The following is a 20,371-nucleotide window of genomic DNA, read 5'->3' as shown; positions in this document are numbered from 1 at the left end:
ACCAGAATAGCCAGAGCATCAGGATATCTAGAGCATCAGGATAGCCAGTGCACCAGGATAGCCAGAGCACCAGGATAGCCAGAGCACCAGGATAGCCAGAGCATCACGATAGCCAGAGCACCAGAATAAACAGAGCACTAGGTTAGCCAGAGCACCAGGATAGCCAGAGCACCAAGATAGCCAGGCCACCAGGATAGCCAGAGCACCAGGATAACTAGAGCACCAGAATAGCCAGAGCAACGGGATAGCCAGAGCACTTGATAGCCGGAGCACCAGGATAGTCAGAGCACCAGGATTGCCAGAGCACAAAGATAGCCAGAGCACCAGGTTAGGCAGAGCACCAGGATAGCCAGGTCACCAGATGACCAGGTCACCAAGTGGCCAGGTCACCAGATAACAAGATGACCAGATATCCAGGTCACCACATAGGCCGATCACCAGATAACCAGAGCACCAGGATAGCCAGGGCACCAGATAGCCAGAGCACCAGGATTGTCAGAGCACCAGGATAGCCAGTGCACCAGAATACCCAGAGCACTAGGTTAACTGGAGCACCAGGATAGCCAGAGCACCAGGATAGCCAGAACACCGGGATAACCAGAGAACCAGGATAGCCAGAGCACCAGGATAGCCAGAACACCAGGATAGACAGAGCACCAGGATAGCCAGAGTACCAGGATAGCCAGAGAACCAGGATATCCAGAGCAACAGGATAGCCAGAGCACCAGGATAGCCGAAGTACCAGAATAGCCAGAGCACCAGGATAGCCAGAGCACCAAGTAAGTCAGAGCACCAGGTAAGCCAGAGCACCATGATAGCCAGAGCACCAGGATAGCCAGAATACCAGGATATCCAGAGCAGCAGGATAGCCAGAGCACCAGGATAGCCAGATGATCAGGATAGCCAGATAATCAAGATAGCCAAATCACCAGGAAAGCCAAAGCACCAGGATAGCCCGAGCACCAGATAGCCCAAGAGCACCAGGATAGCCAGAGCACCAGGATAGCCAGAGCACCAGGATAGCCAGAGCATCAGGATAGCCAGAGCACCAGAATAGCCAGGCCACCAGGATAGCCAGAGCACCAGGATAACTAGAGCACCAGGATAGCCAAGTTGAGAGTCATGTAACGGAGGTAGTTCAAGAAACCGAGCGCTTCAACTACCAAGTCTACAACTTCACAATTGAAATACAGAGAAGTAACTTGATATACAGAAGAAGTTTTGGTCACGAAAACTCTGGAAGTATTACGGCTTCATGTTCACGTCCAAAATGTAATAAAAATCAAGCGTTTTACACATAAATATGTTATTAGGTTTCCTTTTAAAATTTCTAGAATCGCATCGGCTCAGCTGTCTACCTCATAGAAAGAAGCATGACATTATGCCAAAACCGGAGAACAAGAGTCCCCAGACATCGTCATCCTCGTCTCGGTCGTTCCAGCAATAATCATGTCACACCTGGCCGTCATCCTCGCACAGCACTATAGTGTATCAGCAGCACTCTCATCGATATTATGTGAATTCATGAGAAAGAAACTATAAACTGCTTCGACGAGCTAGACACGTCCCCTTCAACTCAGAAACCGATCGGGTGTCGTCGTCGTCGTCGTCGTAGTATTATTGGAGGAACGGTAATAAAGCAATAAAAAATGAAGATGATGCCTTCGCCTCGTTCCGATCGTTATGTCATTCCAATTCAACTCGAATCGAACGAAGAAGCGGGGGTCCAACCAAGCACCACCGGAGGGAAAGGATTCTTGTGTGACCAACCGGGAGCGCATCTTGGTCAGCTGGGGCCTGCTGGCAAGCAAGCGAGTCTCGAAATCTCCCAGAGGGTGGTCCGCTTTTGATGATGTGTCCTGCGTGCGTGCCGTTTCGATGTCAACGACATCGACGGACGGGACACATTCTTAGCACGGAGCTGCCATTCTTCATCCGAATGACCGAATCGACTTCGTTTTTAAGAGCGGAGCTTTGGGTGGACGTTAGGGTGGGTCGAAATAACACCGCTGCTAGACGTTATCTTGCTCGTCTGAATGAGATAAAAAAAGAATTTGTGAAAAAAATCGCGTTCTGGTGGGATTCGAACCCACGATTCCGTATTCGTTAGGCCGGCGCTTTCACCAACTAAGTCACAGAACAGGTAATGATTCTGCGGAATAGAAAGCCAAACTGACTCCGAGCTAGGGATGCCATATATACAGATTTATCTGTATTATACAGATTTTTGAGCATCTGTTCAGATTTCATTTTATACTAGCTGGCCCAGCAAACTTTGTCTTGCCGTCTTGTGGAGGTTTGACAACTGTTGAGCTCAAAATAGCACCGCACTCTAGATTGGTTTCATTTTAGATCGTGTTGATTTTCTTCCAAGTTCATGAAACATCAGTAATTTATCAATTTTCTTACATTTCTAGTTGATTTTCGTAACTTTTTATACATATAAACACAGCCATCACGAATATGAATCAAACCATGCAAGAGGCATCCTGATTGGTTCACCCGTTTGTGAGTTTTGTTGCCTCAAAGGGTCTTCTAACTCATTTTTTTATATATAGATGAAATACATTTTTTTATTATCTTTATTTAAGAGACTTTCAGCCCGTGGCTGGTTCATCTCTATATGAAATACAGATTTTTGAGCAAGAGAAGCCATTTTATTTTTGTATGGGATACAGATTTTTCTAACATATTTTGTATAGGATACAGATTTTTGAAAATAGTGATACAGATTTTTCAAAAAATCATCTGGCATCCCTGCCGAGCCCACACCATGAACTTTGCTTTTTTCACAAATCCATCTCTCTTTTGGCTTAGATGTCAACCCACAATACACTCGCGTTTGTTTTTTTGATCTTTATTAACGAGAGTTTTAACCCGGAGCTAGTTCATCTCTGACTCGCGTTTGGGTCCATTTACTACAAATGAGAGCGAATTGTTTATACGAAGCCGAGACTTATTCTTGCACTCCGCATGCCTAGCTACCAAGATGTCTGTTTGCTGCAAGGTTTGCTGGTGCCTGAGACGAAAGAGAGAAGACTTGTAAACCATCTACTCTAGAATAAGGTTGCAAAAAGCGGTACTGATATAACCCTTTGCGAAATTGATGAGTTTAATAGTTTGGCACTACCGCCGGTGCTAATCCGGATCACTAAAATGGCCACAAGGAAGTTAATTATCTTAAGTCGGAAGGATGCTTGGCCGACAAAAGGCAAAGGCGGGGCAACAGTGATGTCAACGACGTTTCCGGAGGTATTTTTAGATGACCATGGCACCTAGAGCTTCAGAATGTTTTAGAGGGATTTCAGGAGGATTCAAGAGCCGTCTAGTCTAGTTAAGTCTATTTTCAAGGCGTTTCGAGAGGTTACAGGAAGTTTCTGATAACTTCAGGGGGTTCAAGTGGAGTCTATGATAAGTTCTCTAGAGTCTTAGGAAGTATTCAATGGGGATTCAAGGTGATGCAATGAATTTTAGGAAGCTTCAGTTGGTTCAGATGGTTTTCTGGTACGGTCACGAAGCTGCCTGAATCTCTCTCAAACGCTCCTCAAATCTCTTGAAACGCGTCCGAAATTCCAGAAATTCTCCTGATGCTCTTAAAACCTCTTGAAATGCTGCTGAATTGAGTTCCCCTGATACTCCTCAACAATTCCTGAATCTCCTGAGACCCTTTTGAAAACCCCCCGAATGATTCATGAGACTCTCGGAGATCCCTGGAGCATCCTTGAGCCCCCTGGGCCCCCTGAAACGTTTTGATGAGTTTCATTGGGTTTCAGGAATCTTCAGTACAGATTAAGGAAATTCTAATGGTGTCAGAGGGTTTTCTGCAGGGTTTCCAAGGCGTTTCAGTGAATTGCAGTGGGTGAGTAGACTAATGCCTCTTTTCATGCAGATTTACTTTATATAACTACTTTTATTCCAAGCATTAAAAAAGGAAGAGCTATTCAGTGTCTAAGAGAACGTAAGAATAACGGAAACAATTGCAACGCTTTACAGGCGATGCTAAAAGGGAGTACTACAGGGAGGTCTCAGGAAGATATAAGGGAGGAAAGGGAAGTGGGAGAACTAGGAAGTCTAAAAAGAGAATCCAAGTAGGTGAAATCTATTTGAGTACCCGAACACGAAACTGGGCTTATAGAGGGTATTTTATCTACAAATCCAATCAATGTGGATCGTCCTTTTTTAACGAACGCCCTGAAACGCCTTGAAACGTCTCTGAAATTTCACTGAAAGTCACCTGAGAGCCTCTGAAGTCGCTTAAAACACCTTGAGACGTCCTGTAACACCTTGAAAGACTTCTGAAACTGTCCTGAAAGCCCATGAAGTCCATTAAAAATCATTTGTAACCTCCTGCAATGCCCTGAAGCACCTTGAAACAGCTTTTAAGCCACCCTGAAACTGCCCTGAAGCTCTCTTGAGAGCCCATGAAGCTGCATAAAACCCATCTGAAGCCTCCTGGAACCCTCTGAAATGCCCTGAAGCGTCTTAAAAAATGGATTTCAGCGCCTACTTCAAACCCCTGTAAGATTCGCCTGAGGGGCCTGCGAAGACCCATAAAATGCTTCTGAAAGATCTTCATACACCCTGAAAAGCCTTAAAACACCATAAAACGTCTCTTTAGCCCCCCTACCCATGAAACTCATCTAAGAGCCACTGAAGCCCCCTGTAACCTCCACGATTCTCATCTGAAACCAGTGGATTCTTCCTGAAATGCCGTGTGAAGTCTCTGAAACCCCCTGAAACCTCCGTGAAGCTCGCCTGAGAGACTGCAAAGCTCTCTTAAAGTCTTCTGAAACGCCATGAAATCCCTTGAAGCTTATCTGAGAAACTGTAAATACCTTCGAAACCCACTGAAACCTCTTGAAACGCCCCGAAGTGCCTTTAAATGGCTCTGAAAGCCCCTCCCGAAACTCCCTCTAAATATCTCATCCCGCCTTCAAATCTCCTTGCCATCAGTATTTTTTAAAACTCGTTGCGACCTCGAAACCCATTTAGGTAGTTAACTGAATCCATTTAGATAAATTAGCCATGCAAGACTTATTAATCGTAGATTCAAGTGTATCGGGTATTATTTTAAATTCAGGGTATTTCAGAAGGCCAAAGCTGGTTTTAGATTGTTTGTTTTAAAAAGGTTTTATAAGATTTCAAGTGATTTTAGGCGATGTTTCAGGAGCATCCCCAGTGATTTCAGGTGCGTTCCAAAAAGGTTTTCGAGTCAATTTAGGGCGTTTCGAGGAATTTCATGGAAGTTTCAGGGGCTCTAAGTTAGGGCATTCGGATTATCCATCTATGATTCTCTAGAACGAAAATAGTCAAGACTTGTCACCATGGTAGAAAACAGATCCATCAGCCGAACTATCGCATATCCCCTTCTTAATAGTTCAGGGGCTTTTTAGGAGGTTTCCAGAGGCATTTCAGGGGGTCACAGGGAGGCATTCCGGAGGGATTCAGGAAAAAAAGTTCGGGAGGTTTCAGGGAGTCTAGTAAGTTTTTTTTACGATGTGTTGAAGCAGGGCATAAAAAGAGGGAGTTTTGTGCACAATTTGAATCAGTACTTTTAATGAAGGAACTTAATTGTAGGTACATCTTCTAGGAGTTTAAGATGAGTCCAAAGAGCTTTGTTTAATTTGGAAGGGAGCCTAAAAGGAGGAGGTTCGTAGGGGTTCAGATGTGCTTTGGGAGTGGGTGGTCTCTGTGTGGTCTCCGTGGGCATTCAATTGGGCTAAATATGATTTCAAGAAGTTTTGAATGTGGCAATTTCAGACTTCAGGAAAGGTTGAAGAGGTTCCCTGGACTCCCTTGGACCCAATTTGATGCCCCTGAGACTCACAGAAGCACCCATGGAACCTCTTGAGACTCTCTAAAACGCCCCTGGGATACTCTGAAACACCCCTAGAACCCCCTGAGTCCTATTAAAGCACGACCTGGGACCCCCAAAAAAGCCTCAGAGATTCCTTTTAGCTCATCCCAAAGCCCTCAGGAACGCTTATGAGACCCCCTTAAGCGCTTCTGACTCCTGAGATCCCCTGAAGCACCTCTGAAATGCTTCTGAGACCATATGGAATCCTTGTGGAACCCCCTAAATCCCTCTTAAAATTCCTCAAACGTCCCTGCATGCGACCTCATGGACAGGGATGGAAAATGTCATAAAAATGTTATTTTGTTATTTCCTAATTCTCTGTCCGTAATAAGGAATGTTTATCCACGACATTTTTTATTTTCCATAACTTATCACCATTATGAATTGGTGATGTAAATGGACGGACGGGGTGGAAATTGAAAAATGTCATGACATTCTAAGATGCTCTGAAACGCCCTGAGACCCCTTCAAAATACCTAAACAACATCCTTGAGACCCCATCGAACCCCGCTGAGAACCCCTGGAACCCCACTGTAACCCCCTCCCTGGAACCCCCCTAAAACCCCTTGGAGCTTCTATGAGACTTCTAGGTACCCCACGTAACCCACTGGGACCCCCTGAAATGTCCTGGTATCCCCCTGACACGCCCCCTGGGACCCCTTGAAACTCGTTTAAGACCCCATCAGACTGGAACCACTCTAAAACATCCCAAGACTCCTTGAAATACCCCTGAGTTGCCATGTAATCCTTTGAGCTCCCCTTAAACGTCCCTGTATCTTCTTTAAAATTGTTTAGGACGCCTCTAAGACCTCTTGAATACCCTTGAAACCCCCTAAGGCCTCCTGAAATGCCTTTCATACCTCCTAATACCTCCATGAAAGCCCCTGGAACCTCCCGAAGCTCCCCTTAGATCTCCGGAAAACCACCTGGAGCCTTCTACCGTAACGGTCCCTCGAAATGTCCCTGAGACTTCCTGGAAACCCCAACGACCTCATAGAACTCCCTACAGTCCACTAGGATGCCTTAAAAGGCGCCTCTGGGACCTTCAAAATCCCCTAGAACCCTCTCACATTCTCCTCGCTTCTCCTGAGACCCCCAAAAATACCCCTGAGAGCCTCTGGATAGACCCTGGAGCACCCTGTGACCCTTTGAAACGTTTCTGAGACCCACAGGAAACGCCCAGAAACCTCAGGTTAGTCCTTGAAGCTCCTTGGGACCCCCTTAAAAGTCTCTCAAACGCCCCTGGGAGCTCTCTGAAACTTATGGAACTACTTGAAAACTCTTGAGACCTCCTTAAAATCTCCTGAATTGTCCGTGAGACCCCCTCAAATGCTCTTACTTGGCCCGAAAGTCCATGAAATGCCCCTGAAACCTCTTAAAACTCTCTGGAACCCTCTGAAGCCCCTTTGCAATAAAGTCTCTTTAATAAAGACAAATCAATCAATCAACCCCTTTGCAATCTCACTTTGCTCTCTTAATAAAAAAAATGCACTTAACTAAAAGTCCATAAAAATTAACTGCATAAGAACATGTTAACCTCTTAAAAGGGCTCAGAGAAACCTCCTGAAACGATCTGAAATCTCCTTAAACACGGTGAAGTTGTTTTCGAATGCCATAGATTCGAAGAAGTACCCTTTGGTAAAAGAAAGTAAAAAGAAACTTCTATAAGTTTGAAAAGGTTAGGTTCAAACCTGACTTCATTTAGTTCCGGGACGCCCTAATGCCCATAATGGACCATAATAATTCGGAAAGCACAATCTTAAAGTCCAGCTGTGTGAGTGTGTGTGTGTTTGCATTATCCTTAAAAAATGCGGTTTTCCTCTCCAGGATGGTGCTTACCTTTCGCATAATGGCCGTCCTAACGACCGGGCTGAGTGAGAACCCCAGATGCTCGAACTGCTGACCTTCACTGATGACGTCGAATACATCTGAAAAGATGAAAAAAGAGGAAGAAGTGGAGAAGGACAATGGAACTGTTTGAGAGTAAAATGGTTGCTTGCTGCTTTTGGTCGAAACCGAAGCCGAAGCCACATCAAGTCAAGTGGGTTATTCGAAATGATAATCAGTCTCCGGTGAACGCCACGCCGTTTCGAAAAACTGCACAGTCAGTGCTTTCTCGCTTTCGTTCGGGAGACCCTATCCATGAAAGGCGGTGGGGAGGCGGAATTTTTCTCTGCTCGTTTCAAGGACTTACCGTAGGAGAAATTTACTGCGAACTTTAGCTTGAATTCAATGAGCACGGAATCCCCAATCACTTCGCGCCAAGTCGGTAGCTTCTTCTGGGTAACTGCTGACACCATCACTGAAAGAAGGGCGGAAAATGCGTGGGAGGTGGTGGTTAGAAACTGGAGTAAAACCCAGAGAGAGAGAGAGGGATGATAAAAATATATCGTTCAAAGGGTTGAAAGTGTACCCATTGAGAGTCATTGCGCAATGACTCAGCAACAGAACTTGACGGTGTGGCTGAAAGAGTCATCAGATTCTGGTGGATGAAATGAAAACATTTGAGCTGTTTGGTGCCAGAGAGAACCTTGTCTAGTGTAGTACAGTACCTACTGATAATTCTTATGATGGTAGAAATCTCCTTAAAGGAAAAAAGCGTTCCTCTGGAGTCAGCCTTCTAATACGATTTCAGTGCGTTAAAGTTTGATGTTTTCAATAAAACTTTTAAATCATGTTCCCCTCTGGTACCCAGCGATCCAAATACCGAAACTTACATTGTGCCTGTTTGATCTTGAACGCTGCAGCCGGAGTGAGCAGTCCCGTTGCGGACGAAGATGATGCTCCCTGCGAGGGGGTGTTTCTCGAGGCCCGCACCAGCTTTTGCGCCAACGTCAGCTCGGGATTTTGTGATTCCGGCCGATTGACGATCCAACGAACGGCTGTGCAAATGTTGGAGTACTTGCCCCTCTCACCGGCGGACATCAGCGCCGACGGACGCCGGGAGTTGGCTTCTTTCTTGGCCCGGGCGAACCGTTTGTCTTCCTCCAGTTCTACGAAGCAGTACAGGGGAGAATCAATTAGTTATTTCAAAGTGAAATCCAGGTGAACCCCGGTCTTACCGAAAATCGGCTCGCAAAACTCCAACTTCAGAATGTTTCGCCTCAGGACCGAGTTCACGGTTCGAGTTGCGTAACCCAAAAACTGCTGGAAGTTGTCCTTCTCGTAGTCCCGAATGTTCTTCACCAGCATCAGATACTGTCTGAAAGTGGCCCGTTTCCGGAGGGCTTCCTCCTCCGCCATGTCCCCTCCACCACCCATGGGTACCATCGCTTTGCTGTCCCCCGTCGCATCGATTGACCCCGCAGTGCTTCGAGGGGAACCTTCGTACTGGAACATAGCGTAAATTTGGGGTTAGATACATTCAACTGCCACGTGGGTCCACGCGAAGGGCGACCATAAATTGTCAACAAACCTCTTTAAATGCTATCATGGACTTCCGGATGAAGGAGAGCAGAGACCGGGCCCAGAACACCGAACCGACGTGGCGCGGTTGATTCCGCTGCAGGGGCGGATTGCTTTTGTTTCTCTGGATGAGCGAAATACAAAAAAGGAAGGAGGAAAATCAGTACAGGTACTAGGTTGAGAAAAAAAACTGGTCGAAAATGTGTTCCATGGGAACACGGGATAGGCGGGCGGGACGATACAAAAAGCCCCAGCACAGTAAGCAGATTATGAAAATTGCACCGCCAAAGTTTTGAGGGGAAAAGTCCGGAAAAATAATACCCCGTTGAAATAGTGGTGCCACTCGCGAACTTTGCAAACTTGGATGCTTTGTATCCGCACAGCTCTACCTGCGAAGCGGAGGTCCCCAAATGTACCTGTGCCTAACTGTGCTGGGGCCAACAGGAGAGAAAGTGCAGTGAACCGGAATGTGCAGCTTGTTTGGTGTTGTATTTATTGGATGGGAAAGTGCTTTTAGGGATTTTTTTCGCTGCTCCGGAATGGCGAATTGTTGTACACTCCGGAGTTGGTTGTTGACGCAAAGTGATGGAGATTTTGTTTTTCGTGGAAAGTGGCGGGCGTCATATATTTGAAAGCTCCACTAGGTCGTTATTTGTGTTTCAACGGAAACGAGGTATAACTGTATTTTGGACAGTTTTAACGCCTTTGCACACGAAATAATTTGCTTTATTAGTCTGTCAAAAAATAAACTCTTCATTACGCGGTTTTCGAACAGAAGTATCAAAAAGGAGTACATTTAAAAGACACGGACACGTTCAATATTTCCAGTGAGCTATTCGTTCTTTGAAGGAATCACGACACTAGACAATGCCCTGTAGCACAGCCGAAAAATTTTCCTGACAACTGCGGCGGGAATCGAACCTGCGCTCCTCAGCACGATGCGACTAAATGCTTGGTGACACAAGCTGGACGGTCACGAAGCCATTTATACTACAGTTATAGTTCAGGACAGGACCACTCAGAGAACCTTTGTGGATGTCCATAAACCACGTGGTCATTTTTCTGAATATTTCAAAGCCCCCTTCCTCATAATGCCCCCCACCACCGCGCGTGGTTTTCGTTCAAACAAAAATGTTTAAATTTGTATGGACCATGGTATTTGACCAAAGCCCCAATAACCTCTGAAGAGACACCATGTTTTATGGATGGCCCCTTTTGGTAGTGGGTAGAGCCAGGGATGATCTACAATAGATTCCCTCGCTTTGCGAACCAGCTTTACTTCCAGCAAGCTGTAAACATGGTAGCGAGAAATTATGTCTCATAATATACTCACCGCTTCAGAAGTTGTGTACATTAAGCTGGAAGCGCAGAGGCAATTATCATCTTCTAATCGGCTAGATCAGACTGCGCATTGCTAGGACCCATCGACAGGAGGAGAAAATCAAGCGCCGGCTCAACACACGCCGACTGGAAGACGCTGCGGTGAAAAGGTCCTTCGTCGCGGAGCTAGATAACCATGCTGCGAATATCCCAGAAGGTGAAAACGTAGAAGATCGATGGAGCGCCATCAAGAACGCCTTCATCGCCACCGGCGCGAATAATGTGGGTGAGCTACGCACCCGAAGAAAGCAGTGGATCACAGATGATACCTGGAGGAAGATAGAGTAGCGAAGAAACGCCAAAGCCGCGATAGAGCGAGCGAAAACACGAGGAGCCAAAGCCGTAGCCCATCAGCGCTATTCGGCTCTCGAGAAGGAAGTGAAACGCTAATGTAGACGGGACAAAAAAGCGTGGGCGGACTCCCTAGCCGACGAAGGCGAGAAAGCCGCAAACACCTGTGACAACCGTCTCCTCTACGATGTCTCACGCCGCCGCCTTAGTGGGACCAAGATGAATGCTACGATGCCCATGAAAGACACGTCTGGACAGTTACTGACCGACCCGACTGACCAGTTGAAACGCTGGTTCGAGCACTTTGGAAACCTTTTTCAAGTGTCGGCCACGTTATAAACATCTCAGCATGATCCGCCAAGGGTTCGACGCATTACCAGTGTCAACACGGAAGCTCCATCAGTGCAGAAGATAGAAACAGCCATCCATAGCATGAAATCGAACAGGGCCCCAGGGGTCGATCGCATATCAGCTGAGATGCTAAAAGCTGACCCCGTAGTATCCGCATAACTACTGCATCAATTACTCCGCAACATATGGGACACCGCGACATTCCCGGCCGACTGGATTCAAGGTGTCTTAGTAAAGGTACCCAAAAAACGAAACCTGATTGTATGCGATAATTGGCGGGGCATCATGATGCTGTGTATAGTTCTCAAAGTCCTCTGCAAAGTGATCCTTAACCGGATACAGGAGACAATTGACGCAACTCTCCAATGGCAGCAAGCAGGATTCCGTGCCGGACGATCCTGTGAATGAATTCCAAGAGTCTATTTACCTGGTGTTCATTGATTACGAAAAAGCTTTCGACCGTCTCAATCACGGACACATGTGGGAAGCCCTCAGGCGCAAGGGCATTTTCGTGCAGAGTACTGCACAACGGTGTTTTGTCCGATCCCATCCGGGTCGTTGCTGGAATGAGGCAAGAATGTATACTATCACCGCTGCTGTTCCTCATCGTAATCGACGAGATCCTGGTAGGTGCGATTGACCGTGAACCAAATCGTGGATTGCTGTGGCAGTCCATTGCCATGGAGCACCTAAATGACTTTGAACTGGCTGATGACGTTGCTCTCCTAGCTCAACGGCGCCCTGATATGCAGACTCGATGATCTTGCCAATCGCTCCTCGGTGGCAGGTCTTACCATCAACGTCAACAAGACCAAATCGTTGGATGTTAACACGGTCAACCCTTCCAGCTTTACGGTAGCTGGGCAATCAGTGAAGAATGCTGAAAGCTTCCAATATTGATTGATTGATTTGTCTTTATTAGAGAGACTTTCAGCCCTTGGCTGGTTCGTCTCTAAGCTTCCAATATCGTGGTAGCCAAATAACGGCTGATGGCGGTACCAAGATCGTCATAGGTGCACGGATCGAGAAGGCGAGGGCTGTGAACGTGAATTCTGTCCTGTTATTGGCCAGTGAAACCTGGTGTGTATCAGTGGAGAACACGCAACGGCTGCAGGTCTTCATCAATAGATGCCTGCGGTATATAATTCGTGCATGGTGGCCTCATAATTGGATCTCCAACGTGGAGCTCCTTCGTCGATGTCATCAAAAGCCGATAGCGACAGAAATTCGGGAGCGAAAGTGGAGGAGGATTGGCCACACTCTACATAATGGCGGAAACAAAATCTGCAAGCAAGCGTTAGATTGGAACCCAGCAGGACATCGCAGCAAAGGCAGACCGAGAGGCTCATGGCGGCGCAGCCTGAACAACGAAATCAAGAAAGTTGATTTGGCCGGCGACAGGTCAAGGTGATGGCTGGCAATCACCCAGTATGGAAATCTTTCGATTCGGCCCTCTGCACCACCGTGGGTGCCCAGGACTGAATGTGTATGTGCAGAGGCAATTGGAAGATGATCTAGCGATATGACGAAAAGGAGTTCGTTGGGCTGCATCCATCGAACGCCATTGTACTTGTAAGCTGCACAGAACCTTGTGGAGCTTCCAGGACGTAGGGACTACGGATACGCATGCAAGGAAACGCTGAAGGCTACACACGCTCCAGCACACAAAAATCTACGTGGATGTGCCGTTTGAAGAACCGGGTTGCCATATGGATTTGAGTTGGTCGATTGGCACAGCACAAGTATGGGAATAGATCAACAACTTAGAGATATCTACAACACAGAAATCCAGAAGGAGCTCCAGGACAAGTTCGTGCATCATATTTACTGAGTTTTTTTCGAGTTTGCTGCTGGCTGGCAACAAATTGAGGGCGATCAACACTTTTGCTCTGCCACGGATGCCCTTCCTTGCAAGTCAGCCGCGTAGTCACCGGCAAGGTGTCAAGCGACCCGTGCTGAATGAGTGATCGAGGGGGTGAACAAGATGCTCGATCTTTAACGGAGCCTGTGGGGTACCTGGGCACCCCCCACAGAAAGCTGTCCCTTACCGCGTTAATGCAGGGCTCTGGCGTGGTGGACATTATTTCCCGTGCTACTCGTGGGATTTAATCATGAAGTCAAATAAACAAAATCAGAATCTAAGTGAAAATAATGGTGGGATCAACCCCTTTCGCAAGAAGCGGGTTGATGAGATCTCCGACAAGGAGAAGTGAGGAGATAGGCGCTCGGAGTTGCGTACGCAGCTCAAGCGTGGGTGCTCCAGTCCACTTCCCGGCAAGCCAGCCGGTGGAGGTTATGGACGGAGCGTGGTTGTTGAGGGCCATCAACCAAGAATCCAAAGGACGGTCCGCAATACAGGTGGCTGAGCATCAGCTTCGCAAAATCATCGACTTTGCGTCCACTAAGTCGAACATAAGCAAGGACCTGAAAACGGCCTTGCTTCGACTTACACACTCAAAACAGATTTGCGGGCTCGGCAAAAACGCGCACAGCCGTCTGCTCAGTAAAACTATCAGCTGATATCCCAGCAAAAAGTGACATTTGTTAGCTGACTCTCAGCAAAACGATTGCCGAAGCTCAGCAATGAACTGTCAAAATTGCTGAGATCTCAGCAAAATTGTTGTTTGCTGATTACTCGGCTGTGCAAATCTCGGCAAAAGAATGGAAAAATGCTGATATCCCGGCAATCTGAATTAAGTGTGTAGGGTGTCGATCGACGATGCCAAGCAGGAGCACGTGGCACTCGCGTTGCTGACTGCGGCAGCAGCGGAGCCTGCAATTGAGAAAGTGCCGAACAACAGACATCCAACGGGTGGTCCAAGGTACCCGGCCTTCAAGAAAGCCGCAGTGAACAACAAATCACAGTGCAGGTAACGCAGCTGAACCTGAACCACTGTGATGCGGCTCAGCAACTGCTTTGTCAGGCGGTTTCTGAGTGGGAGACGGATATCGCCATCATTTCGGACCCATACCGAGTACCCGCCGGCAACGGCAACTGGGTCTCGGATGGGACCAGGAAAATGGCGGCGATATGGACGACGGGTAAATACCCCGTGCAGGAGTTGGTGTCTACTACCTATGAGGGCTTCGTGGTTGCCAAAGTAAACGGGGTCTTCTTCTGTAGCTGTTATGCGCCTCCGCGGTGGCCGATCGAGCGGTTCATGCAAATGCTGGACCGCCTAACGACCGTGCTAACAGGGCGAAGGCCGGTGGTAATAGCGGGTGACTTCAATGCCTGGGCTGTGGAATGGGGAAGCCGTTTCACGAACCAGCGGGGTCAGATCCTGCTAGAAACACTGGCCATCTTAGATGTCGACTTGGCTAACGTCGGTACCAAGAGTACCTATAGTCGAAACGGAGCGGAGTCAATTATTGACGTGACCTTTTGTAGTCCTGGCCTAACAAGTAGTTCGAACTGGAGAGTAGATGATGGCTACACTCACAGCGACCACCTGGCGGTTCGCTACAGTATCGACTACAACAACAGCAGACAGCGGATAGGAGAAGAGGCGACTAGGCCAAGGCCAAGCCCTCGTAGGTGGAAGACATCATACTTCGACGAAGAGGTATTTAGGGAAGCGCTCCGCCGTGAGCGAAACTTACTCGGTTTAGACGGCGACGAGCTGGCAGCGGTGCTCTCACGTGCGTGTGATGCGACCATGCCTAGGCGAGTCCACCCTAGAAATGGGAGACCACCGGCTTACTGGTGGACCGACGCGATTGCGGGCCTGCGCCGCGCCTGCCTACGGGCTAGGCGGCGGATGCAGCGAGCACGATCAGAGGAAGAGCGAAACGAACGGCGGGTGGTGTTCGCCGCTGCAAAAGCCGCGCTCAAGACCGAGATAAGAGCAAGCAAAAAGGCCTGCTTTGAGGGTCTCTGTCAGAGTGCCAATACGAACCCGTGGGATGACGCCTACAGGATCGTTATGGCCACGACGAGAGGTGTGATGGCTCGTACAGAGCAATCTCCAGAGATGTTGGAGGGGATCATTGGAGGACTTTTTCCGCGTCATGATCCTAGTCCTTGGCCTCCTTTCGTAGGACAGCCGGGGACTGGGGCTGTCGATGAGGAAAGGGTCACCGATGTGGAACTTGCGGGGATAGCTAAGTCCCTTAGCGTAGGTAAGGCCCCAGGTCCGGACGGAGTTCCGAACCTGGCCTTAAAAGTAGCTATTGCAGAGGCTTCCGAGAGGTTCAGGTCTGCTATACAGAAATGCCTGGACGAGGGAGTTTTCCCAGAAGTTGGGAAGAGGCAGAGCCTGGTTCTATTGCTAAAAGCGAGAAAACAGCCCAGAGACCCGTCGGCATATAGTCCAATATGCATGATCAACACGGCGGGGAAGGTACTCGAAAAGATCATCCTCAATAGAATGTTTACACCAAGGGTGTAAATGGTCTCTCGAGCAGCTAGTTCAGCTGGGGAGGTCAACCGTAGACGTTAATCCTGTCGGTTTCAAAAACCGCCGAGATAGCGCTCCATCGTTAGAGAAGGAGGATTCGCTACTGTGCTGTAGTGACTCTGGATGTATGGAACATGTTCAATAGCGCCGGCAATTGCCGATGCACTCCTGCGTTTGGGAATACCCGAGTAAATGTACAAGATTCTCGGAAGTTCTTCCAGAAGCGAGTACCTTTTTACGACACAGCGGTGGACCGGAAGTGCTTTCACATAACCTCAGGAGTCCCGCAAGGGACTGGGTACAGTGTTATGGAATGTCATGTACCTTGAATTCTTTCAAAACGCCCTGAAATTCTTTAGACAACCCCGTTGAGACCCACGTACACTTTCTTTAAACTGTACTAAAACACTCTGAAACATCCTGATACCACTCAAATAGCCTTGAAATGCATCAAAACCCGTCAAAAAGCTAATGAATCTGCCAAAACCAAACTACAAATTACGGTCAGCTGAAGCTCATACTAATCAACTTCATTGTAGAAGTATATTAGCACCTTACCACAAGGTATTAGAAGGTATTGCACCTTACCAGTACTCCTCCCAATTTTCCTACAAATATACGAGCAATTTTCCAACTCAAGCTAGTTGAAGTTTGGACAGAATTCTCCACCAACATCTTGTTCGATCATTTATGAGCTCAGAATCCCACCACCATCAAGTATTGCCATAATAACGTCCGGAACGACGACAAAACAGGAAACATTTTATTCCGCTTGCACACTCATACTCCCGCAGTCAAGTTGGGAAATAAATTGATTCCACCTGAGTGAACATCTTCTTTCGACAGGTGTGTGTTGGCTGTGGCGGCGTAGCAGCGCCCAAACCGAACGAAACAAAACCCGCACAAAACACTAAAGCCCGTCGCCCGGTACAAGGGCTGACATCTAGCAATAAAGACGACAATAAATTTACAAATTTTTCCTCTTAGCCATTCCCAAACCCTGGGCGGCTTCCCACCAAATTTACGTACCATAAACTCGTGCTCAACCATGCCGACTTCCGCGAGGAATTGTTTCATAATGTTTTCGTACTTGGATGACAAATGGTTTGCGAGCGACGGCCGGGTCTCCATCTGGTCCAGGTTCTTGATCAACTCGAGGCCCAAGTTGGCCGACCTGTTGCCCCCCCGGTTTGGGGAGAGGGGAAGAGAGGAATAGAGGAAGAGAAAGAGAAAAAGAACAATCACTACACGGCGCTAGGTTTATGTATAAGAAAAGGCTGATCCCGCATGTCCTGTCGGCCGGTCATTGGCGTAGCTGGTCTGAGATTGAGCAAGGCGAAATTTTGATAGTTTCAATGCATCTGTATACTGGAAAATGTGTTGCAAAGATCGCATTCTGGTGGGATTTGAACCTACGACTATGTATTTGCTAGACCAGCGCCTTAGATAACCAAGCCAAAGAATAAACTGAGTTTCGGCAGAATACACCATAGGGTGAATCCTTTCTAGCTACGCCAATGCATCCTTCGTTCCCACGCCCTGGAACGGTCGCTCCCCTCCCCCTCCATTCCAACTTTTATCGGTTTGATTTATGTTTTCATTTCGTGGCCACGGCTATTGAAGGGAAAAACTGTCACACCTACCTGAGCGCTGCGATGCATTGGTCCAGCGAGATCCGCGCCTCGTGCTCCACCTGTTCAACACCCTTGTAGAAATACTCCAGGGTGGCTTCCCAATTGGCCAGGTTGCTCGGCGCGAAGATGTCGTAGTCCACCGAAATTATGTGATTGATGAGTCGATAAACCTGGAGAGGTGAGGAGAAAAGAAAAAAAAAAAAATGACACCTATCAGTGGTGGCCTGATTGATTATGCATTAGGAGGACGTTTTGTGCTGACGAGATCGGAAGGTCGGCGATTACCAGGAGGATTTCTCGGCTTTGACAGTTTAACAAAACGGGACCATTATGGGATGTGATAGAACATGGTGGTGTGGTGTTGACCGAAATTGTTCTGGATGACATAATTTTCCTATAGACAGGCTTTTATGCCTGAGTCACCGTGAATGATGATCCATTTTGGATAAGTGAGGTCAAATACAGTGATACGAGTTGAGTTTTTTGTGAGCACCGTCTGTATGAACACTAACTGTACGCTTAGGAAAGTGTTATACTACCATCTCAGAACTACACTAACTATAGTACTTTTCAGTGCTATTTTTTCCTATTGATTCCTTTTCGCTTCCCGAATCTTGTGTGATTCGGATGCTTGATTGAGCGAGTGAGTTGGTAAGTAAATGGCTTGATAATCGCCATATAAAAGAAGACACTTGCAGCTTTCAGGTAAGACCAAATGACTCCTGAGAGTTCATTTCAGTTTTTAGCTTTATCGAAAAGAGATTATTATTTTTTGTGAAATTGTTGGTAATTCATTGAATTGATTCTTACTTATGCATTCATCCGATTGTCTCACGAAAGAATGTAGCTAAAAATTCGGTCTGACTTCAAACTGCATAACGAAAAACAAGCGCCGAGACCTTTCGATATAGCCCAGTTCGTGAGAGAGATAGTTGATGAGTTATTGAGATGATGAGTTAGTGAGACGATGAGTTGAAAAATGTGTGAGTTGGCGAGGGAATTGGTGAGTGAGTGAATTGTTATATAAGTGAATAGATGAGTGAAAGTTGGTGAACTACGAATTGTACGGACATCTATGTTCATGCTCATGCTCATTGTCGGGCCAGCATTTTTTTTTCTTACTGACTCTCCTAAACATACACGAGAATGAAAAAGATGGAAGAGGAGGCAGCTTACCTCCTCTTCCGTCCCGCTCTTTCTCTTGCATGTTTAGGAGAGTGACTAAGAAAAAAGAAAAAGCTGGCTCCGCTAATGCACATGCTTATAGTGAGTGAATGTTGGTGAACTAGTGATTTGAGAATAGAATAAGGAAATAATTTAGTGAAGTGATTAGTGAGTTGAATTTGGTAAGTGAGTGATTTGAAAATTAACCCTTTATAGTCACACTTTTGTGTTTTGTACAACATGCCCAAAATAGCTCGCTTGTTGTACATATCATCAGCGTGATGATGGGGGTGGTAGTTACCAGTATGACTAACGGAAGATTAAGTGATTGTGAGTGATTAGGTTGATGAGCAAGAGAGCAAGTTGATAATCGAGTGAATTGAAAAGTGTGACATGTAAGTTGTAAGTCAGTGGTAAAGTTGGTGAGTTTAAGAAAGTTCAAGGAAAAGTGAGTTGGTATGTGAACAGATTGATGAGTAAGTGAGTATTTGAATGAGTATGTTGGTGAGTTGACGAGTTAGCAGTTTAATTGGTGATTTAGACAAGTGGTGATTTGAATTGATGAGTGTACAAGTGAATTTTGTTGAGTTAGTGATTAAATTGACGTGTAACTATGTTGGCAAGCGAGAGAGTTCAAGAGTGAGTAGTTTTTTTTGCTATTATTTAGGCTGAGTGTACCAGTTATTGCCATAGTGGTTCCCTATTTGGCCATAGTGCTTATTTAAGATAATTCAAAATTTTGCATCATTTCAAGAGTTTTAATGACAAGATACATTTCAATCCTTGCTACTAAAACTTTCATAATAGATCAAAACTTGAAAACTTTCTTAATTTCGACTATGGCCAAATAGGGAACCACTATGGCGATAACTGGTACACTTACCCTATCGGATATTGTGTGATTCTGATGCTTGATTGACTGAGTGAGTTGGTAAGTAAATGGTTTGGTAATCGCCAAATAAAGAAGACACTTGCAGCTTTCAGGTAAGACAAAATAATTCCTGACAGTTCATTTCAGTTTTCAGCTTTTTCGATAAGAGTTGATTCTTCTCTGTGAAATTATCAAATATGCCGTGAGTTGGTAAGTCATTGAATTGATTCTAAATTTATACATTCACCATTCACCCGATTGTCTCACGAAAGATTTTAGCTAAAAATTCGACCTTTCTTTACGTCCCCACTGGGGCTTAGCCTGCCTCGCTTCAACTTAGTGTTCTTTGAGCACTTCCACAGTTATTAATTGAAGAGGGCTTTTTTTGCCTGCCATTGCATGAATTTGTATATTGTGAGGCAAGGACAATGATACACTATGCCCAGGGAAGTCGAGAAAAGTTCCCGACCAGAACGGGAATCGAACCCGCCGTCTCCGGATTGGCGATCCAAAGCTTTAGCCACTAGGCTAACTGGAGACCCCGATCTATGCTCATGCTCATGCTCATTGCGGAGCCAGCATTTTCTTTTTTCTTACTCACTCGCCTAGTAATGAGTATACAAGTGAATTTTGTTGAGTGAGTTATTAAATTGACGTGTAACTATGTTGGCAAGCGAGAGAGTTCAAGAGTGAGTAGGTTTGCAAGTAAGTGCTGCCGTAAGTGAACAGCATGCTGTGGATATTCTAATTCAAATGTAACAGAAGTTTGCTTGCAACAATCTTATGGAAGCCATTTGTTTTTTAAAACGAAACGAAAAACCCAGATTAATCCACCTAGCGGTGATAGTGCCTTTCTCGTAGAATACGTTCTCTAGCTCCTGCAACATAGAAGCTTGAACTTGTAATAGTTATAGCAATTAGATTCTTTAAGGGTAAACCAAAAATGTACAGTAAAATGGGGTATCTTTCATAGTTTTTCAGCAAATTTTCCTAATATTTTCCCATGTAACAGTATTTC

General features: G+C 46.4%; 1 protein-coding gene across 1 annotated transcript in view; it reads right to left on the bottom strand.

Moving 5' to 3' along the window:
• Window positions 1-20,371, bottom strand: part of LOC109398557 (dynein axonemal heavy chain 10) — a 341,003-nt gene that overhangs the window by 234,881 nt on the left and 85,751 nt on the right. The window contains 7 exon segments of the mRNA XM_062847206.1: window positions 7,697-7,785; window positions 8,052-8,159; window positions 8,575-8,850; window positions 8,920-9,187; window positions 9,273-9,386; window positions 16,714-16,858; window positions 17,328-17,488. Of these exon segments, the coding sequence (XP_062703190.1) occupies window positions 7,697-7,785; window positions 8,052-8,159; window positions 8,575-8,850; window positions 8,920-9,187; window positions 9,273-9,386; window positions 16,714-16,858; window positions 17,328-17,488 (1,161 nt within the window).

The sequence above is a fragment of the Aedes albopictus genome, chromosome 1 (assembly GCF_035046485.1).
Source record: "Aedes albopictus strain Foshan chromosome 1, AalbF5, whole genome shotgun sequence".
NCBI lineage: Eukaryota > Metazoa > Arthropoda > Insecta > Diptera > Culicidae > Aedes > Aedes albopictus.
The sequence above is the reverse complement of the archived record's forward strand: the minus strand, read 5'-3'. Positions and strand labels throughout refer to the sequence as shown.